Here is a 21,035-nt window from a genome sequence, read left to right as displayed (position 1 = left end):
GGGAGGAGGAGGTGGGTTTGGATCAGTTGATCGCTCTCTCCATTAGAATGGACAATCGACTACGGGAGCGCCGCAGAGAGAGAGGCTCACGTTCGGTACCCACGCCCTCGTTCGAGTCAGCGGCAACGCCTCGATCCTCTCCTTCGTTCTCCGCTCCACCTCGCCGTGAGCGGGGGCTCTCTCCCGAGCCCATGCAGATCGGACGTACACATCTTTCCTCTGAGGAGAGGGAACGCCGGATGCGCTCCGGAGCCTGTCTTTACTGCGGCCTGTCAGGCCATCTCCGGTCTGGCTGCCCCGCTCTCTCGGGAAAAGATCGGGCTCGCCAGTAACCCAAGGGATCCTGGCGAGCCGCTCCTGTAACCCCTCAGTGTCCCGTCCCCTCCTGGAGGCCGTTCTCCTGTGGCAGGATCAGACACTACCGCTCTCTATCCTCCTGGACTCCGGAGCGGACGAGAGTTTTATTGATCGGGAGCTGGTTCTTCGCTTTGGGATTGACACTGTTCCTCTGGATCCTCCTATCGAGACCCAGGCTCTGGACGGGAGGACCCTCACACGGGTGGAGCGCCGCACCGTTCCGGTCAAACTGCTTGTTTCGGGGAATCATCACGAGTCCATCTCGCTTCTAGTTATTACCAGTCCCTTCTCTCCGGTGGTTCTGTTGAAGATTAACCGAGATATAAAACACTTAGACTAATTTAAGAGAGAGAGTGTAAAATAAATCGAGGGGTCCGGAGCAAGAATTGAAAAAAGACTTCATCGTGAAGAAAAACAACAACGATAACAGCCTGAGTAGATCTATAGAGTCACTGCTCGAACATCGATTCCAGCTTCTCTTTATACACACATACAAGAATTCCTTTGTCCCAATGGAGGTTTCCGCCCACATCAATCTTCGTCTCAGCAAACTATCAACAAAGTGATTTTGGACACCAGTCTGAGGCCAGCATGCATTAACCCCGTAGTCTAAATAAACATAGGGCGGAAGGCTGAGGTCAACATAGCTTAACCCCGTAGCTTCCTGCTCATTTCTGTATCCCACCATCTGTTCTGAACCCAGGCTCTGCAGGTATCATGTGTCTTCTACCATTAAGATATAATGCCTAATAATAATCATGGTTTACCATAGAATATACTCATTAATTTCTACCACACATATCCCCTTTTTTGTCTGATAAGATCATAACAAAAACACAACAGTCGTTCAGGGCCCCGTTTCCCGAAAGCGTCGTTAGCCTAAGTGGATCGTGAAGTGCGTCGAAAGGGCATCGTAGAGTTTTCACCGCGTTTCCCGAAAGCATCGTAGGGAACGAACGTCTTGAAAACGCTCGTAGCTAACGAGTACTCCAGGGGTGCTCGTAGGTACTCGTAGGACGCTAAGAGCATCGTCAGCTCTAGCCTCAGTGGCGTCACCATCGGACATTCCGTATATTGGATGCGTTTTATTAAAACGCATTGCGCCTTTTTGTTCTTAGTTTGGTAATTAATAAAGATTATTAATTAATTTATTAATAAAGATGTTAAAATGGCCAAAATAAAACGGGACAGTCCAGAAAATGTTTGCGCAGGCAGGTCACTCAAAATGTGTGAGAGAAAGTGGGGGGATTTGTGCAGACTGACATAGGCTACTCATAAAACGTAGCATGAAATAATGTAAAAAATAAATTAAATTAAACAAATTAAAAAAATAAATAAATAACGAAATAAAATAAATGAAAAAAAAAAAAAATATATATATTATTTTTTTTTATAAAAAACAAGCAAAGGAGCAGGCAAAAGGCTGGGATATGGTGGGGATTGGTCACGTTGACGGGAATGTTTAGTGACATGAGGGAGGGTGGAGGGGGTTAAAAAAAAGTCTCAATCACTATTCGACGCGCATGAAAACCAGCCGCGTAGTTATGAGGGAGGCCGTTCTCACACCGATCTTCCTCATCGTCATCGTCCTCAACGTCCTCCGGTTCAAGCAATGCCACCCCAGCCTTAGCTGCAATGTTGTGCAACATAGCCGTCACACATATCACGGCGCATGACTTGGCCGGAGAAAACTGGAGCCCTCCGCCTGACTTGTGAAGGCATCTAAAGCGCAACTTCCACCTCCCGATCGTGCGCTCAACGATGCACCGGGCCAGACGGTGGGCTTCGTTGTATTCCTCATCATGGACGTCTCCCGGGTTATTCACAGGTGTGAAGAGGAATTATTTAAGGGGGGAAAATGCCGTGAAACGCACAGTGCATTCAGGATTAGGACTGATATATGTCGGTTTAAGCCTAATCAATTGTGTTTTAATGTCTTTAGGATTCATATAATTGCAGTCTATTTTTTTCGTAGGCTACTCTGCTGTTGTCCTTGATGGGGATATATTTTAACCCTTTTTAACACAATTTTCCTGCGACATTCCTGCGTCTCCCCCTCCTACGGAGCCCATTTCAGCACCGTGTCAGTAGACAGTTACAATCCTACGACGTCGTGAGTGCAGCGAATGCGCGTTCATGTTAAGAGGAGTTTCGGGAAACGCTCCAAAGAAATTGACGATGGATCGCAAGATCCATCGTGAGAATGATCGTACGAGCGTGGATCCATCGTTATCGGGAAACGGGGCCCAGGTCATATTTCGCACTACATTTGATCATCGTTAAAAACCTTTAAGCATGTTCAGGAATCTCAACCTGGATGAGGCAAAAAAGATCTATCAAATGTCTAACTAGAATTCACACATAACATAGTATTTTCAGCATGCATTGAAAATTAGCATTTCAGAATATATGACATAAAAATATGAAACTCAAAAAATGACATTTCAAAAAATAAGTAAATAATATAAATTAAAAATTAAGATTGTCCAAAAGCATGCTTGCACGGATTTGAATCGCTCTGATTATCGTCATGTACCGGTATACTATATAACGTGGGGGGTTTGGGCATCGTAGTTGCTGCTGTTCGCAGCCACCACGCCCTGGAACCCATTAGTCCAATGTCCATTTGTTTACACTGTCTGAAATGGTTGTGGTTCACATGGCGAGGTCACCAGTTAAGAAAATAGGACCTCCTTCTGATGTCCGATTCTCACATTCCGGTCTCCTCTCTAGTTTCACTCCAATCTATCTCCCCATAGAGCATCCTCTCCCAGTCACCCGACTCCTCTATGCCAGACACCATGAGGGCCATCTCCTTAGAAAGCCTGGATGCTATTACGGATCTGACTATGGGAATGCAGCAGCAGAAGATCAGACCCATTACTGTTAGTACTATTAGGAGTACTGCACCTATCTTTGCGAACATCATTCCCCACATACCAAACCTTGTTTCAAGCCATCCAAACATTCCCTGATCATGGCCTGCATTTTCCTTTAACTCCTTTCTTAAACGTTTTAGGTTTTTCATCGCAAGTGTGAATGATCCATCTGGGGCAGGATTATTTGGAATGAAGGTACAACACATTTCACCTATAAGAGCACAAACTCCCCCCTTTTCTGCTAAAAGCCAATCTAAGGCCTGTCTGTTCTGCCAAGCCACAGCTTTAAGAAGTATATATTCTCTCATATTTAATTTATACTTTCTGTTATAGCCCCATGTTTTCCTGACGTTACTGTTAAACACCATTTCATTGGATTAAATTGGATATGTACTTCACACCGATTTTTCCTATGCGCATGTTCATAATTCTGGCGGAAGGTTAATGCACATATGTCGGATTGGTTATCCGACATAACAGCAAACCCAAATTCATTAACTTGGTTCTGCGGTGGTATCTGAGCATATAAGACTATTTTCCCTTTCTTGTTGACTATTCCTGAGTGAGTTGGGGCCGGATTGTCCTGTGTTTCTCTTACACCGGGATCCCACCGGACGCGTACGCGCCACGGAACGGCTGCGCCGCGGAACGGCCGCGTCCTCTGCCCTGCGTCCATTCCTACCGGGCGCGTAACGGCAGCGTAGCGCTGCCTTGCGAGCCAGCCGTATTCACGCGAGATCACGAGATCGCGCGATAATCCTAAACCTAATGTACTCACCTTCCACTCCCAAAACTATTGCAATTAAATGCCACGCTTTGTCCTTTCTGACATTTTCCTTATAAAAAGGATGATTTGGTACATAAATGACTTCATGTTGCTGAACTTCGACAATGAGTCTCTCGTCGTCCATGTTGCCGACCCTCTGAGACCCACCGGTCATGACGTAATAATGTTGATGTGAAGTTACATGAGCTGAGTATTGTGTTTTATTTTGAAAATTGACCGGATGCTCTATGGCTTTTACTTTTCACTTCCTGCCCGGCTCGACCTGCTCTGTCGAAATTGACGCGGTTTAGCAGCGGCTCGCGGCAAAAATAGAATTGGACGGAAAGATAGCGCCGCTCCTGGGACGCTGCTGAAACGTTCCGCGGCGCGCCCGGTGGAAATGGTCTCATTGATTATAGTGGAAGCGATCAGCAGCGGTGACCGCGACGCAGCCGTCCCGCGGCGCGTACGCCTCCGGTGGAATTGAGCCTTTAGGCTTCCTTCAGTACCAGCCCCTGATTCCTGGCTCTTCCAGGTCTGTGTTGTCTCCATGGTTTCATTCCTCCTCGGGGTCTGTCCTTGTGCCAGCGGAATCTGGCACAACCCGTAAAGGATCAGGAACAGGCTCCCCGTTTTCAGCATCATCATGTTGCTGTATCTCTTGGCTCGACTGGATCTGGTCCTGGGGCAGCTGGTCAGCCCCAGGTGTGTCTGCGTCTGGCTCCTCCTCCTCACGCTCATCCCTGGCTTTAGGTTGAGCGGCTTTTGTGCAGTGGTTGAGATGATACCACGTGGCACTTCCTTCCACTTGGATGGCTGTTGGTGTTGCGTTGGTGACTTTGTATGGTCCTTCTCTCCTGGGCTCGTTCCACTTTCTCCTGAACATCCTGAGGTACACTTGGTCACCTGGCTCCACCCCCCTTGGTGGCTCCTTCTCCAACTCTGGAACTCTGTCTTTCTCTTGTTGAAAAATAAGCCTGTGTATGCCAGTTAGTTGTCCCATATAGCGTCTTATTCATCTCTCCAATTGTTCTAATGGAGGTCCTTTATGAGGCCCTCGAATGACAGGTGAAGGCATGAGTCGGCCCGTAAGCATTTCATGCGGGGTTAGATGCGTCGTTATGTTAGTTTTCATGCGATAACTCATTAGTGTCGTAGTGCATTAGTCCTTTAATTTAGTACTCTAATTTAATTTTGTTAATCTTTGTCCATTCCTCTCTCCACCATACCTTGTGGTTTGAGGAATGTAGACACAGCCTAATCTTTGTTTGACATGCAGATGTTAAATCACTTGTTTGAGTGTTTTCTGAATAAACGCTGCCCTATCGCCTGAGCTAATTTGTGACGGAATTCCAAACCTTGGCATGACTTCTCTAGTCAGAACCTTGATTACCGTAGCCGCACTTTGGTCTTCTGATGGGACTGCTTCTACCCATCTGCTGAACACTGTTTTTTCAAATATTTCACACTCATTTAGCTGGATGTCAATCATTGTTTGCAAGTATGGTGAAGAAAAACCTTGTTTTCAAAATTTTTCCTAATTCTCCTCAATACCTCCCCCCTTGCGCAATGGTCAAAACCATGCACATTAAATGATAAGCAAATCTAAGAACGCCGTTGGTGCAACCAACGTCGAAACGTCTAACCTTAAGCATCAGCAAACTGAAACCAATCTTTTGGGAAGGGAAATCGAAACCATTATGTCCAAATCCAAAGTCCAATATGGGTGGGTTTACCATCAGCCGCCTGAAACCACGCTGTTCCAAAGTCATGCACTAAACCGAAAAAACGTACATGCGTTAGTGGCCTTCTATACCACAAAGGTAAAATAAAATAAAACGCGACATGCCCCGTTTCAAGACCACCTCTGCTGCCAGAGCTGACATATCTGACTCCTGTTCCCCCTCCACCTTTCATCAGCCGGCTTTCCCTGTGATGGCTGCAGTTCGTCACTTCATGTTCAAGTGAGCCAATGCTCACAGTGACTCTGCCAAGTAATCGTGACTGTGCCTGTTTTAGGTTGTCCCGGGCTTCAAGGTGGGATCTTACCCGTCGTTGGCTAACCAGCCTTCCATACTGGCTTATTGCAGGATGCCGTACCTGGGATACGATCAATCCCCACCTATATGGTGGTATAGATCGCAAAGTGGAGGGATGGAGACAGAGTCTTCAGCCGCATCTGCCTTATGCAGCCATATGTGTGCGTAATGAATACACATCAGGGCGACTATAAAACAAAAGATAATTTATCAGAGTTAAAATTATTAAAGTGTTGCAGCAGCATTAGTGGCATTTGAAGGTAAACCCACTACTTCCGAATCCAATTTGACAACATAGCATGTATGACTCCTTCCCAGCAGATGTGGCGTCAATCCACCTATTGTCCTTAAAGGGACACTGTGTAAAAATTACTCCCATCTAGTGGTACAATTGTATATTGCATTCAAACTAATAGTGCTCGCTTGTCCAAAAACTACGGTGGGCAGTATGTGCCAAGAAGCTGTGACATGACACCTACTACCTCATCGAGTCATTCGAGCGATGATGAGGTTCGTCATTTTTAACAAACTTCAAACGGAATTGAATCATTAGTGCAAGATAGTGAATTATTTCAGTCATCATTCACGATAGTCATTATTTTAACAATGTTACGAAAACGTAACCCATTGTTCTGAAGGGCCGTTTGTCCGATAAGTCAAACAAGAGGCGCATTAGGCCGACGGTTTAATATGCTGAATAGGCCTACATATAAAGAGTTGTGTATCTCTTTCTCTCTCTGAGAGCAAAGTGACAAAAGAGAGAGAGGGAGGTATAATACTCTTTATATGTAGGCCTATTCAGCATATTGAACCGTCGGCCTAATGCGCCTCCTTTTTGAAAAGTCGGACAAACGGCCCGTCTGAAGTAACTTTTAATGTTGCATTGTCGAGGCAATCAGTAGAGAAATAGAAAAATTCAATCTCAATCAGCAATAGCCGGCCTATAACTTTTTTTTAGTAGGCTAGAGTTTATATTACTCTACTACAATGCATGAACTATGTGCTTATTAGTAATGAAACATTCTTTATCCGTTTACTTTTCGATGTCCGTCCATTGTCAGAGATCATCATCAGGCGATTCAACGCCGGTAGGGAGAGGAAGAGGGAGAGGAAGAGGGAGAGGGAGAGGACAGAGAGGCAGTGGATCGGTGGGAGCTAGGCGAGGAGGACGACGAGGAAGAGGAGAACGAGAGTCATGGAGTGCCATTAGTCATGTGCACACAATGGATTATCATTAACATGCATGTGCACACAATTCAGTATCAGTTAGAGGCAATGGCCTGTGCTGAAATAACAGCAGGTAGATGTGTGTCACTTACCTAGGCCTCTGCTGACATGTGTTGGGCAAAATAACCTGCTGAGTACATCACATGTACATTACAAATATAGCTAACTAACCCAACGAACACATAACACAAACATGATAATATAGTCAGGTCAAGGCCAGAGCCGAAGGCCCCATTTCCCAGGCAAATGGTAGACACTCAGACAATGCACCAGTCATCCTCAAGAACGGGAGAGCCACATTAATTTATCACACAGGAGACACTTCGAAGCTCTCCCCCGTTAGGAGGAACACAAGGGAGACACATGCATATATCAGGGCCTGGGAGCCAAGGTCAAGCAAAAACACACAGAACCACACACACCTCAAACGCACACACCTCATCGAGAGGAGGATACAGCATAAGACGGTATCACACAGGGACTCTTGATCTTCTTCTGAAGCAGACCTTCCACGGAGGCGAAGCTCTGGACGAACCATCAGCGCTGATTAGGGACTTAGACATATTCGATTTCTCACGCTTTATGACTCTGTATAACCGTTGCCACTTTACTTAATAAATCCAAGGTCCTCGTGCCGACAGACTTTATTACCTCTCCGTCTCATTTTATCTGGTCCAGTAACTAGACAGACCGTTTTTCCCCTCAATTTGGTGACCCCGACGTGATCTTTCGTTGAATTGAACCGCAAATGGGAAACGAGAGACGGAGAGCGGCACGACCTCGGGACCCCGGAGCACCGGACCGATTCCTGCAGTCTCACCTCGCGCGCGCCCAACAAAAGGTAGGCAGAACCTGTTGATAAAATCCAAACTCTGCATAGTTATATAGGAACCACATTAGGAGGTGAGACTGTGAGAGCGGTTCGCTACGGGATATCTCGTGGGGACGAATAGAGCTGCATCCCAGTATTTCCCCATAAACCCGATTGACCCTGAACGCGTGACACATCGAATATCGGCTCGTTGCATGGTGAAAGAATACCCTCGAGACCATAGGGCCTATAAAAATCGGTCATAGTGATACAAGACTACCGATGGCCGAGTAACGGATGCCTGGGCCATGAGTGGAACCCAGAGGGATGCCTGGGCCGTGAGTGGAACCCAGAGGGAAAGAGAAAAAAAAAACTAGGCTCGTTGCATGGTGAAGGAAATACCCTCGAGACCCTAGGGCCTATAAGAATCGGTCATAGTGATACAAGACTACCGATGGCCGAGTAACGGATGCCTGGGCCATGAGTGGAACCCAGAGGGATGCCTGGGCCGTGAGTGGAACCCAGAGGGAAAGAGAAAAAAAAAACTAGGCTTGTTGCATGGTGAAGGAAATACCCTCGAGACCCTAGGGCCTATAAGAATCGGTCATAGTGATACAAGACTACCGATGGCCGAGTAATGGATGCCTGGGCCATGAGTGGAACCCAGAGGGATGCCTGGGCCGTGAGTGGAACCCAGAGGGAAAGAGAAGAAAAAAATAAAAAAACTAGGCTCGTTGCATGGTGAAGGAAATACCCTCGAGACCCTAGGGCCTATAAGAATCGGTCATAGTGATACAAGACTACCGATGGCCAAGTAATGAATGTGTATTAAATAATTCTATGTGGTAAGAAGGTTAGAGTCCTTTATCAGGGTTAGAGTCCCTTTGCAGAGGAAACAGTATGCCTGGGGCACGAGTGACACACAGAGAGACAGTGTGTGTATGCGCGAGTGAAAGAGAGACAGAGAGACAGTGTGTGTATGCGCGAGAGAGAGAGAGACGGAGTGGCTGTGTGTGTGTGTGTGTGTGTAAGAGGCCCAGAGAGAGAGAAAGAAAGAGAACGAGCGTATTTGTGGGCCGGCTAAATATAGAAATAAATCAATCAATGATAACCCGGCTATGTGTGCAACGCTTGCTTGCTTTGTTATGCTCAACGCTATTTTGCCGTGTCTGATGTGTGTGCGTCTGCGGGAGACAGAATGAGAGAGGTCTGTCGATGTTTCTGTGTGTGCGTCTGCGGGAGACAGAAAGAGAGGTCTGTTGATATGTTTCTGTGTGTGCGTCTGCGAGAGACAGAACGAGAGGTCTGTTGATATGTTTCTGTGTGTGCGTCTGCGGGAGACAGAAAGAGAGGTCTGTTGATATGTTTCTGTGTGTGCGTCTGCGAGAGACAGAACGAGAGGTCTGTTGATATGTTTCTGTGTGCGTCTGCGGGAGACAGAATGAGAAAGGTCTGTTTAGGCGTTTGTGTGAGAGGGAGCGAGAGAGATAGCAAGGAGAGATAGCAAGGAGAGCTAAAGTCGGAGGACGATCGAGAGGGACCATTTTCCCTCTAGACAGTTGGAGGTAGCGATAGAGTGCGTGTTTTTCTAACAATGAACGGTTGTTTCAGGACCACGAGAAGGGACTCTGTATGGTTTTCAGGCCCAGAGTGTAATCCCCTTTCCCATATGTGTACTCCTCCCATTTGAGGTCCCCGTCCACCATATTTGAAGTCCTCTACTCCACCTCATGTTGTAGTTCCCCTCCCTAGAATTGTATGGAAGTTAGAACCTGTGAGGGTGTTTTGGTTCGGCCTGACGAGGCCTGTACCAATTTCGGTGGTCAGCTTCGTAGTTTTGTGTATATAGAAATTTGGAAAGGGGGAGCAGTATTAAAGTTATTTATAATAAAGTGAAAAGTTATTTGGGAATGAAGGGACAGAAGGATCTTTTTGTGTGTGAGAGATAGTTATTAGGCCTTGTTCCATGATGGATAGTTCAGGATGTTGCATTCCAGGCTTATCTGTTAACGGTCCTAGCTGCTGCTTGACCCTAAGGGGAGTGAGGAAGGGTGAGAGAGAGAGAACACATTTCCCCCCCCATTTGTCGACCTACACCATTCAGGCAGTACAGAGAGGCACACTAACACACAGTACAGAGAAAGGAAATAGAGTGCGTTCAACTGAAAGCGTGTGGTGGCCATACGCCATAAAATACCACATATCAAAGGAATGCAGGTAGAGCTCTGTTGAGTTTTCAGGCTTTGATAAATTTGTAGTTCCCTGTCTGCCATGTTTGAAGTTCTTTGTAGTCTCTGTCCATAGGTTTCACCTGAACAACCCCTCTGCTGGCCGAGAAAAGGAACTACCCATGGTTTCTCTCACACCCAGCCCCCAGAGCACGCTCGCTTTCAAGGCGTTATGGCTGCACCCAACGTGGGAGGGAGACACGCAGAGAGAGAGAGAAGCCACATTCCACCCTTATCTGTTGTCTTGCACCAAACAGCACCCCGTACTGAGGAGGGAGAGAGAGCGTGTTCTCCCGAAGGAGGGAGAGAGTCACAGGGAGACACGCAGCGGATATTCACATTATGGCTAATTTGTTTTTCTTTAAGTTTAGTTTTTATTTTATTTTATTTTATTTATTTATTTATTTTTGTCTTCCTAGGACAACAGTAATGATCATCTAATGCAATTGGACTAAAGAAGGTGTTGCTATTAACTAAGTGATTATTCTTATTTTCACACAGGAACGAATAATTGAATAAATATGGATATGATAAAGATGAGGATAATAATTAAAAAATATACATAAAGTAAATACGTAATCTTGATAAACTGTACAATAGGACTACACCAATTAAAATATAGGGTAAATCTTTTCGGTCAAGGATGACGGGGATTAGCGCTACATCTGCTGGGAAGGGATCCTACATGCTATGTTGTCAATTTGGATTCGGAAGTAGTGGGTTTACCTTTCAAATGCCACTACTGCTGCTGCAACACTTTAATAATTTTAACTCTGATAAATTACCTTTTGTTTTATAGTTTCCCTGATGTGTATCCAATACGCACACACTTGGCTGCATAGAACAGATGGGGCTGAAGACTCTGTCTCCATCCCTCCACTTTGCGATCTATACTACCATATGGGTGGGGGTTGATTGTATTCCAGGTACGGCATCCTGCAGCGAGCCAGTATGGAAGGCTGGTTAGCCAACGACGGGTAAGATCCCACCTTGACACCCGGGACGACCTAAGGCAGGCACAGTCACGATTACTTGGCAGAGTCGCTGTGGGCACTGGCTCACTTGATCATGAAGTGACGAGCTGCAACAATCATGGGAAGTGCCGGGTGGGGTGTAGGGTGGAGGAGGAACAGGAGTCAGATATGTCAGCTCTGGCAGCAGAGGTGGTCTTGGAACGGGGCATGTCGCGTTTTATTTTATTTTACCTTTGTGGTATAGAAGGCCACTAACGCATGTACGTTTTTTCGGTTTAGTGCATGACTTTGGAACAGCGTGGTTTCAGGTGGCTGATGGTAAACTCACCCATATTGGGCTTTGGATTTGGACATACTGGTTTCGATTTCCCTTCCCAAAAGATTGGTTTCAGTTTGCTGATGCTTAAGGTTAGACGTTTCGACGTTGGTTGCACCAACGGCGTTCTTAGATTTGCTTATCATTTAATGCGCATGGTTTTGACCATTGCCCAAGAGGGGAGGTATTGAGGAGAATTAAAATATATATATATATATATATTAAGAAAACAAAGTTTTATTTTATTTATTTTTTTCACCATACTTGCAAACAATGATTGACATCCAGCTAAATGAGTGTGATATATTTGGAAAAAAACAAAACAGTGTTCAACAGATGGGTGGAAGCAGTCCCATCAAAAGACCCAAGTGCGGCTACAGTAATCAAGTTTCGGACTAGAGAAGTCATGACTAGGTTTGGAATTCCGTCAGAAATAAGCTCAGACAAAACGTTTATTCAGAGAACACTCAAACATGTGATTCAACATTTGCATGTCAAATAAAGACTGGATTACACCCCAATCCTCAACCACAAGGTATGGTGGAAAGAGTGAATGGGACGCTCAAGACAAAAAATTAACAACATTTGTGCAAGCACTAAATTGAATTGATGCACTACCACTGGCACTAATGAGTTATCGCATGAAAACTAGCAACGTTTTGTCAATTTTTCCACGGATAAGGTCAAGGGACTATATAGATATAGATATGCTATTGGCAGAGCAAGGAGGGGTGTGTGGGATGATGAAGACGACATGTTGTACTTTTATCCCCAATAACACAGCACCGGATGGGTCGGTGGCCAGGGTGCTGGCAGGGTTACAGTCCCTCAGATTAGAGTTGGCAGAGAGCTCCGGCATTAATGACCCCTTCACAGGATGGATGGAGAGCCCAATGAGCGATGGGCGCTACAGGTGCAGCAGGTGCCATCCAAGCTTACCTGGGGATCGAGTATACACCGGTGAGTTTGGACGAGGGACCACCAGAGGGGCCCGACCTGATCCGGCTGGAGAACATGGAACAGACCCCTGCCCCACTGTCCAAGAGCCCCCACGCAATGCAGCGCACCAATACATGAAGATCACCTGACCCCCCCCCCCCCCCCCCCCCTCCCTTCCCCATCCCAGCCACTACAAGCAGACCCCACCACCACACCCCCCTCCCCCCCCCGCCTGTGACGTGCTAGTAACCTCTCCAGGTGGGCTGCCCCATTCCCGTCCCCGCCAACGGCACCACCCCCCTCCCACCTGATGCACCCACGTCGCCCGGACCAGGGATCTGCGTTCCGGTACCAGGGGCTGCGGCCCGTTCCCTTAAGGCTTGAGGGCGCCCCTGGCTGTATTCGCTTCTGTACGCTTCACTGTTTTTAGCCGCTCCCATATCTATGCCCGCGTCTACGCAACCGACGCCGGGAACGTAAATGTTGTTGTTTATATCGCTGTCCCACTAGATGGAGCTCGGGGATACACACGGGCGAGATTCCAGGGGCCTTGATTGCCCGTTTATCAGATGAGGTCCTGAGCGCAGTTGAATAAAAGGGTCTAATGCTCAGGTGGCGCCTTGCGTCCACCTGCCCGTGATGACGCTCAGGACTATTCCGTGGTTTCAGTTGTTCCCGTGCCCCGGGCTTACCCTGAATACCCCATGCGTGTGATTGCTTATTGTTACACGACCAGTTAACTCCTCCTCACATCCTTAGTGTGTGGTCATCTAGGGATGGGTTGAGGGGGATTGCCATTCGTTGTGTACCTCATATCTTTCTGATATTATTATTATTATTTAGGGACACGTTTCATGGTTGCATTTCTTTCCTTTGATTGTTATTGTGTAGTGTTTGTGTGATTGTTGCATTTTTGTTTATATTGTTATTGTTTACTGTTAGTTTTATTGTTGCATTTTGTTGTTGTTGTTATGGTTTGGTGTTGGTTTTGTTGTGTATCATCTGCAGCCAGTATTGTTGGTATTGTCTGCTTGCGATGTAAGGCCGGGGTGGATGCCACCCCCTAGGTGGGGTGTGTATGGCATACCCATGTCTGAAGCAGGGGTAGCGTTTCTCCCACGTGGTTCCCCATACACCCGGTCCAGCGAGTTGTTTTAGTCCCATGCTCATGGTTGTTTGTTTTTTATTATCGTTTTGCCTTCTTTCTGTTATTTCTAATGGTGTTATAATGGTAGTCCCGCGCTGGAGTCCTATCCCTCGTACCCCTAATGAGTAAAAGTCGTCTTGCGACGACTTGAGGGGGATATGTTGGGCAAAATAACCTGCTGAGTACATCACATGTACATTACAAATATAGCTAACTAACCCAACGAACACATAACACAAACATGATAATATAGTCAGGTCAAGGCCAGAGCCGAAGGCCCCATTTCCCAGGCAAATGGTAGACACTCAGACAATGCACCAGTCATCCTCAAGAACGGGAGAGCCACATTAATTTATCACACAGGAGACACTTCGAAGCTCTCCCCCGTTAGGAGGAACACAAGGGAGACACATGCATATATCAGGGCCTGGGAGCCAAGGTCAAGCAAAAACACACAGAACCACACACACCTCAAATGCACACACCTCATCGAGAGGAGGATACAGCATAAGACGGTATCACACAGGGACTCTTGATCTTCTTCTGAAGCAGACCTTCCACGGAGGCGAAGCTCTGGACGAACCATCAGCGCTGATTAGGGACTTAGACATATTCGATTTCTCACGCTTTATGACTCTGTATAACCGTTGCCACTTTACTTAATAAATCCAAGGTCCTCGTGCCGACAGACTTTATTACCTCTCCGTCTCATTTTATCTGGTCCAGTAACTAGACAGACCGTTTTTCCCCTCACATGCGTGCGTACCAACTCTGACATCGGTGATGGAGGTATTGGGGGCACAACACCAAGCTGCCTTGGGTCATCCGGGCGTAGGGTCCTCTTTCGTGGCATCCCAACCCCACTTGCAACTCTTCCATTCACAATACGCACTTGCAACTCAGGGATGTAATCATATGATTTCTCACATTTTAAGGCATAGAGGCTGTATCTTCTGGCATTCTTATTGTACTTCTTCCTAAGACTAAATATAAAAGGAAAGTATTACAAGTCATTATGACAACTAAAATCACATAATTGTTAGACAATAGGAATATGCAATTATTTGAACAGAAATTTTTAATGAGTTACACATACACTTGTTGGCCCTCAGCCGTCCTGTAAGTTTGCCGTTTGTGGTGGAAATTGTAGTCCAGAGCTGCGAGCAAAACTCTTGAGTCATACCCTCGGGGATTGAAGGCCTGGCGCTTGCTGGCATACATCAGAATGTGATTCTGAAATGACTCAAGGTGTGCTGTTGATCTGGATGAATAAAAAAAAATTAGAGAAAGAAACACACACCCACACATTTCTAACAGCTCTGAAATTTCTGTTTAATTGTCATGTCCCCACACTTTACCTGAAGCGCAGATACTTGTGGACATCCTTCTGCCAGCGCTTGTTGAGGACAATGTTCACTAGTGCTTTGTGGCTCTGGGAATCCCTCTCAATCCACTGCTTTTCGTGAGTGTATTCGAGGTGATCATGTTGGCAGCTTCCAGTCTCCCAGGTGTGATGGTTGCACACATGATGGAGAACCCCAATCCAAAGTGCCTAAGGAAAGTAAACCAAATAAACACAAAAACAAAATCATCATGTCAAGGGTATTTGAATCATGGAACTTATTGAATGAAAAATATATATTCATCTTGCTTACAAGAAACTGTTGCAGCAGTTGGCACTTCATTCCGGTTTGGCTTCATGGGGGTTGATTCGTTCCGAATCCCAAGAGTTCTCTCATAACTGGACAAATTAGATGGACAAATCAGATCAGGTTTATTGAACAAGCATTCTTACAGACAAGGAACTTGACTCCAGCAGTTGTGGACTTTCCAACATGACAAATAACTATACAGATGATAAATAACCGTAGGTCATTTAATGTCAGATTACATAAAATGTCAGATAACATAAAAGTTGACATAGCCTTTGGTAGTCTTGGAGTTACGATAATCAAAACAATAATTCCCATAATGCGTGCGGCTGAGCACGCATCCTAATCAACGCATTGTAATCCGTTGATTTCAACAATGTAACAGTATTCTAAATACCAACAATTTACATTGTAACTAACGGAATACAGTTAGTTATAATTTGTATTCTGAATATTGTTTATTGTTTATTATGAATCGCATAATAAACAATAGGGTTGTGCTTCTTCGAAGCACAACCTTCGAAGAAGAAATCTAGTTTCTTTCTTCTTCTATGTAGCCTATTGTACAATATGTAGGCTACTTGTCATTTAGATGTATTTTAATGTTTTATGACCAGCTAGGTTTCTTAGTAAACAGCCACCTGGAATATCATGGCGATCTTCTCCACGGTCATATCGTAACCCTGCGTTCACAACAAAAGATGCAAAAAGTTGCCGCGCGTCGTGATCCCATTCAAAGTGAATGTAGAGACGCGTTGCTGCTTTGCTGCCGATGCATTTGCTGCCGAGAAAACGGGCAGCAAAACTTGATTTGCGGCGCGGCATTTTCTGATTTGCGGCGCGGCATGCCCGTGCCCGCTGCCGGGCACGGGCGGAGGGCGCGTTCACGTATTTTGCGGCGCGGCAAATGCTGCTCGAGTTGAAATATTTCAACTTTTGCCGCGCCGCAAAACCTTTGCCTGGCTGCAAACGTGATGACAGCCAATCAGCGTTCAACAGCGTTGCCACTGAGGCGTTGCCACTGAGTGACATGCCGTAACAGCCAATCAGTGTTACTCCCTTGGAGTGACCTTGAGTTCACTACCTGATCCTGATCAAACCGCTAAAATGGAGGAGAAGATTATAATTGCAGTATCATCATACCCGGTGACCTTCAACACCACCTTGGCAAGTTATAAGGACCGGACGGTCAAGACCAAGGCTTGGCTGAAGGTGAGCGAGGAGGTCGGGCTAACTGGTAAGTCTTTTTGAATTTACTTTAAAATACTATAAAATAAAATACTATACTATAAATACTATACTTTTTGAATTTACTTTAAAAGTTACTTTATTCCAGCTATCAATTGAACCAAGCTAGTTAGTGAGTGTCGAAGATTAATCGAGATTTAAAACACTTAGACTAATTCAAGAGAGAGAGTGTAAAAGAAATCGAGGGGTCCGGAGCAAGAATTGACAAAAGACTTTATCGTGCAGAAAAACAACAACGATAACAGCCTGAGTAGTAGAGTCACTGTCGTTCACAAACTGCGGCGTCTTTTTATACTCACAAACAGAGCAGCTTCTCCTTGAGGTGTCTGCCTCCATTCAGTCATAAATCCATTTTAACCCGATTGGTCAGCAAATAGACAACAACTGGTCAGCAAAGATAGCCCCATAGCTTCCTGCTCCTTTTAGGGGGGGCTCCATCTGTTCAAAACACAGACCCCCCGGCACCGTGTGTTTTCCACTATTGGATATAAAGGCCTAATAATAATCATAGTTTACCATAGAATATAATCATTAATTTCTACCACATGAGCAGTTAGCATTCAACTATGTGTCCCCACATCACGACTCACTACAATGGGTGCCCGGTCATTCAGCTATTCGGCACCCAGGCTCTGGAACTCCCTCCCCCCACACATAAAACAGTCAGACACCATTACAACCTTCAAGTCACAACTCAAAACTCACCTGATCTAACTGATCACTGTTTTGATTGTTTGTTTGTTTTGTTTTGTCTTGTTTTTGTTTTATTTATTTAATGTCTTGTTTTTTTTTTAAAAATGATTTATGATGACTATATGCTCTGTAAGGTGACCTTGGGTGTCTTGAAAGGCGCCTCTAAATTAAATGTATTATTATTATTATTAACAGTTCAGTTCGAATTACACAGCGCAGGCTTTTTTCTTGTCAGAGGAGGAATGCCGACGACGGTGGAAGGTCCTGAGGGACACGTACCTCAGGGTGAGACGCAGGGAGGAGGCAGGAAAGAGGAGTGGGTCAGCAGCAGGCCCGTTGAAGACTTGGAAGTACTCTGCAATCCTGTCTTTCCTCGGCCCATTTGTTACTCTGAGGGAGACCAGTAGCAATATGGTGCTGGGGGTCGAGGTAGACAGGATTGCAGAGTACCCAATCGAGGACCAGGGTTCAGAGGCAGCAGCAGGGACAGCGAGTGACCTAGGAGGTTGGTCGATAAGCGAAGACACACATGCACGCCCATACACAGCATGATTTGTTCTATAGATTGATAACTACCTCTTGTCACCTCAAGATCTAAGCTGTGAGGAGCCGGAGGCTGCTGCTGCCTCTGAACCCATTCCACCACCACCACCAACTGCTGCTGTCACCACTCCTCCTATTGCCCCAGGTATGTCATTTAACATGAGAGAAATTACATTTATTTTATGCTACACTTCGTTTTATGTGGTCATAAGGGTCCCTATGGTATGTTATGAGTATGACTAGTTATGTACTCATAGCCTTTCATGTTGAATGTATTTTTGTCTGTTACCTGACCCAAAAATGTTGTTTCCATTTGAAACAGTGAGGTCACAATTCAGAAGAAGGGAGGCGGAGATCGAGGCCTTACTCCTTGAGGTGCTGAGGAAGCAGGCCGCACCTGTGCCTCCACCTGAGCCTCTCATCCTCTCAGAGGATGAGCACTTTTTAAAAACAATACTTCCTTCCCTGCAGCGATTGCCACCCAATGCAAAGGAACAAATTAAATTCCAAATTTATAAATGATTGCATGATGCAAACTGCGTTCATAATCCAGTAGAGTTTAATTTGATCAATCAATTTGGACCAGTCGATGAATAGGTTCTGGGGTGACAATCGTTGCAGGGAATGATCCATGCCCATTTTGTTTGTTTTTTTTGTTTACGCACACACACGCACACACACCAATAAATTATTTTTTATACCAAAAATGTGTCTTCATAATCTTTATTGAATGGCCATTTATGTTGCTTGAGGGAAATGTTGCAAATTATTTTGTGCCACAGATTTTGGGGTCCAAGCAACTTTGTTTAAGGTATTTTTGTCAGTTATGTTGTGCCCTGCTCGTTGAAGAGCACAACCAAGAACGGGAGGTCCACGCAGCAACAGTTAAATGAATGTCACATTTATTTAGTAACTCGAAAAAAACCACAAATCAGCATTCTGTAGTGTAGAGTTGTGTTTACAGTTAAACTAAACTATAAGTATGCTAAAGGGCTAGAATAACAGCCCCAAACAAAACCCAGTTGGGTGCCAAGGCAGCACCAGCCTTCCAGGTGGGAGAGCGAGAGCGCCATGTTGGATTTCCCCCATCTTCTGCTTCTTCGGCCTCCTGCAGGTGAGTTCAATCCCTCAATGAGGTGGCCAGCCAATCAGCTTCCCTGGAAGAAGAACAGAGGCCAGCAGAAGGGAAGCAAGACGGCTCAGGACTGTCACAGTTACCTGATTACAAAATATAAACTAACATTAACAAACTTAGTTAATAATGGCATATTACTGTTGTATGTTAAGGAGACATTCTTCATTAAGTCAGAAGATCACTGTCAATAAAGTAATTTCAGGAAGTTTGCTCAATAGTAATGTGTGGGTGGCTCTTAAAAGAGCCGTTTTGGGTGTGCTGGTGCGCTACACGTTGTCTTGCCATGGGACGGTTCCCTCAGCGGAGAAGTAGGACTTGAAGGCCTCCCGAATCCTGATGGCTTCCCTCGCTGAGTTGTTGGCAGCAACTCTCCGTAGACCTGGCAGTGGGTCCACCTCGCCAACTGGGATGTTCCCCCTCAATGCACTTGGGGGGGTGGTCCTCCGCATGAAGTTGTGGAGAATACAGGTAGCCTTCACACACTTCTCCGCAACCTCAACGTTGACCTCGAAGGCACGCCTGTAGACCCTCCACTGGGAAGAAAGGATCCCAAAGGCATTCTCCACAACCATCCGAGCTCGGGACAGACGGTAATTGAAAACCCGGCGCTCTCTTGCCAGGTTGCGACCAGGGAATGGCCTCATGAGGTTTTTCCGCAGTGGAAAGGCCTCATCAGCCACGAAGACATGTGGCTGTGGTCCTCGGTGGTCAGCTCCTGGTAGTGGCAGGTCGGCAGGCAGTTGGAGGGTGCCAGACTGAAGGGCTGCACCAAAAGCAGAATTGGCCAGAATCCCACCATCGCTGGTTCTTCTGTACCCCCCAACATCAATCACCCGGAAACAATATTCCACGTCTACAACCGCCAAGAGAACAAGAGAGAAAGTTCCCTTGTAATTGTAGAACTGGGATCCTGAGTGAGCAGGGGCTTTGATGACCACATGCTTCCCATCTAATGCTCCACAGCAAAGAGGAAAATTCCACCGCTCCTCAAACCTCCCTGCAATGGACTTCCACTCATCTGTGCTGGGCACAGCCATGAACTCCTCCACCAGAGAGTCCCATATTGCAGTGGCAACATCAGGGACAATGCTGGAGACAGTGGAGATCCCAACACGGAAACTATTTGCAATGGTCCTGTAGGAGTCCCCAGTGGCTAGGTATCTGCAGAATAAAAAAAAAGTGTTGTAGTGAAGATAGTATAGGTATCATACATTTACAATATTTTTTCCCCATTTATTTATAATAAAAAAAAAATTTACAAAGGAAGGAGTCATATTTGATCAACATAATGGATCTATTTATTGTATTTGACTACATACTATACTATTGTCGGCAGAGGATAATAATAATAATGGTGGTGTCTACAATGGAAACGCCTGCTTGGAACCTGAAGTAAAATGTTTATGTTTCGATTTTTGACACACAAATTATGAAACCACTCACCGGAGACAGATGGACAGGCGCTCCGAAGCTGAGATGGAGCGCCTGTAGTTGGTGTCCAACCGAGAGATCCTAGCACCGATCCTAGCTAGCAGGTCATCAAACTGGGCTGGAGTCAGCCTCAAATAGCGCTGGAAGCGTTCGCCATCCAGACGGAGCTCCTGCAGAAGACGGTGAAATTCACCGAGCTCTGTACGGCTCTGAATGGTGTCATGAATCCATAAACGACGACGAGCATTCCGACGTCTCTCCCTCTTCCACAACAGGTAAAGACATGCAATGCTTGTAATGTCGGCCATGGTTGTGAATGAATTCAGAAGCACCGCGGGAAAAACTTTTGTTGCGGCGCAGCAAAACTTTTGCGGCGCAGCAAAACCTTTGCCGCGCCGCAAAACCTGTGCCGCAAAACTTCGGCAGCAACGCGTTCGGGCAGGAAATGCATCTTTTGGTGTGAACGCAGGGTTAGGGTTGCCAACCGTCCCGTAAAATACGGAATCGTCCCTTATTTGGCAATTAAATGTTGAGTCCCGTATTGAACCAATACGGGACGCAATTTGTTCCGTATTTCCATAAATGTCCAATACACATGTCTGTCACACACACAAATACTAAATCTAACAATAATGATCAAAACAAAACAC

The 21,035-nt window shown here is 45.9% G+C and overlaps 1 protein-coding gene and 2 long non-coding RNA genes across 3 annotated transcripts; 1 reads left to right on the top strand and 2 right to left on the bottom strand.

The window, feature by feature from the left end:
* Positions 1-7,433: 7,433 nt before the first annotated feature.
* On the top strand, positions 7,434-9,050 carry LOC132469092 (uncharacterized). Its single transcript, XR_009528352.1, has 2 exons — positions 7,434-8,977; positions 9,014-9,050. It is a non-coding gene; the product is annotated as an uncharacterized LOC132469092 (long non-coding RNA).
* A 5,450-nt stretch (positions 9,051-14,500) lies between these two features.
* On the bottom strand, positions 14,501-15,266 carry LOC132469087 (uncharacterized). The gene is made up of 3 exons (XR_009528347.1): positions 15,042-15,266; positions 14,780-14,944; positions 14,501-14,666 (listed from the first exon to the last, which is right to left on the bottom strand). It is a non-coding gene; the product is annotated as an uncharacterized LOC132469087 (long non-coding RNA).
* Positions 15,267-17,345: 2,079 nt separating this feature from the next.
* On the bottom strand, positions 17,346-20,664 carry LOC132469022 (uncharacterized). The gene is made up of 2 exons (XM_060066938.1): positions 20,398-20,664; positions 17,346-20,115 (listed from the first exon to the last, which is right to left on the bottom strand). Exon 2 carries the CDS (start codon positions 19,989-19,991, stop codon positions 19,221-19,223), a length of 771 nt encoding a protein of 256 aa, XP_059922921.1. The 5' UTR covers positions 19,992-20,115; positions 20,398-20,664; the 3' UTR covers positions 17,346-19,220.
* Positions 20,665-21,035: the final 371 nt, after the last annotated feature.

The sequence above is a fragment of the Gadus macrocephalus genome, chromosome 12 (assembly GCF_031168955.1).
Source record: "Gadus macrocephalus chromosome 12, ASM3116895v1".
NCBI lineage: Eukaryota > Metazoa > Chordata > Actinopteri > Gadiformes > Gadidae > Gadus > Gadus macrocephalus.
Note: the sequence above shows the minus strand (reverse complement) of the source record. Positions and strands in the feature narration are given on the sequence as shown.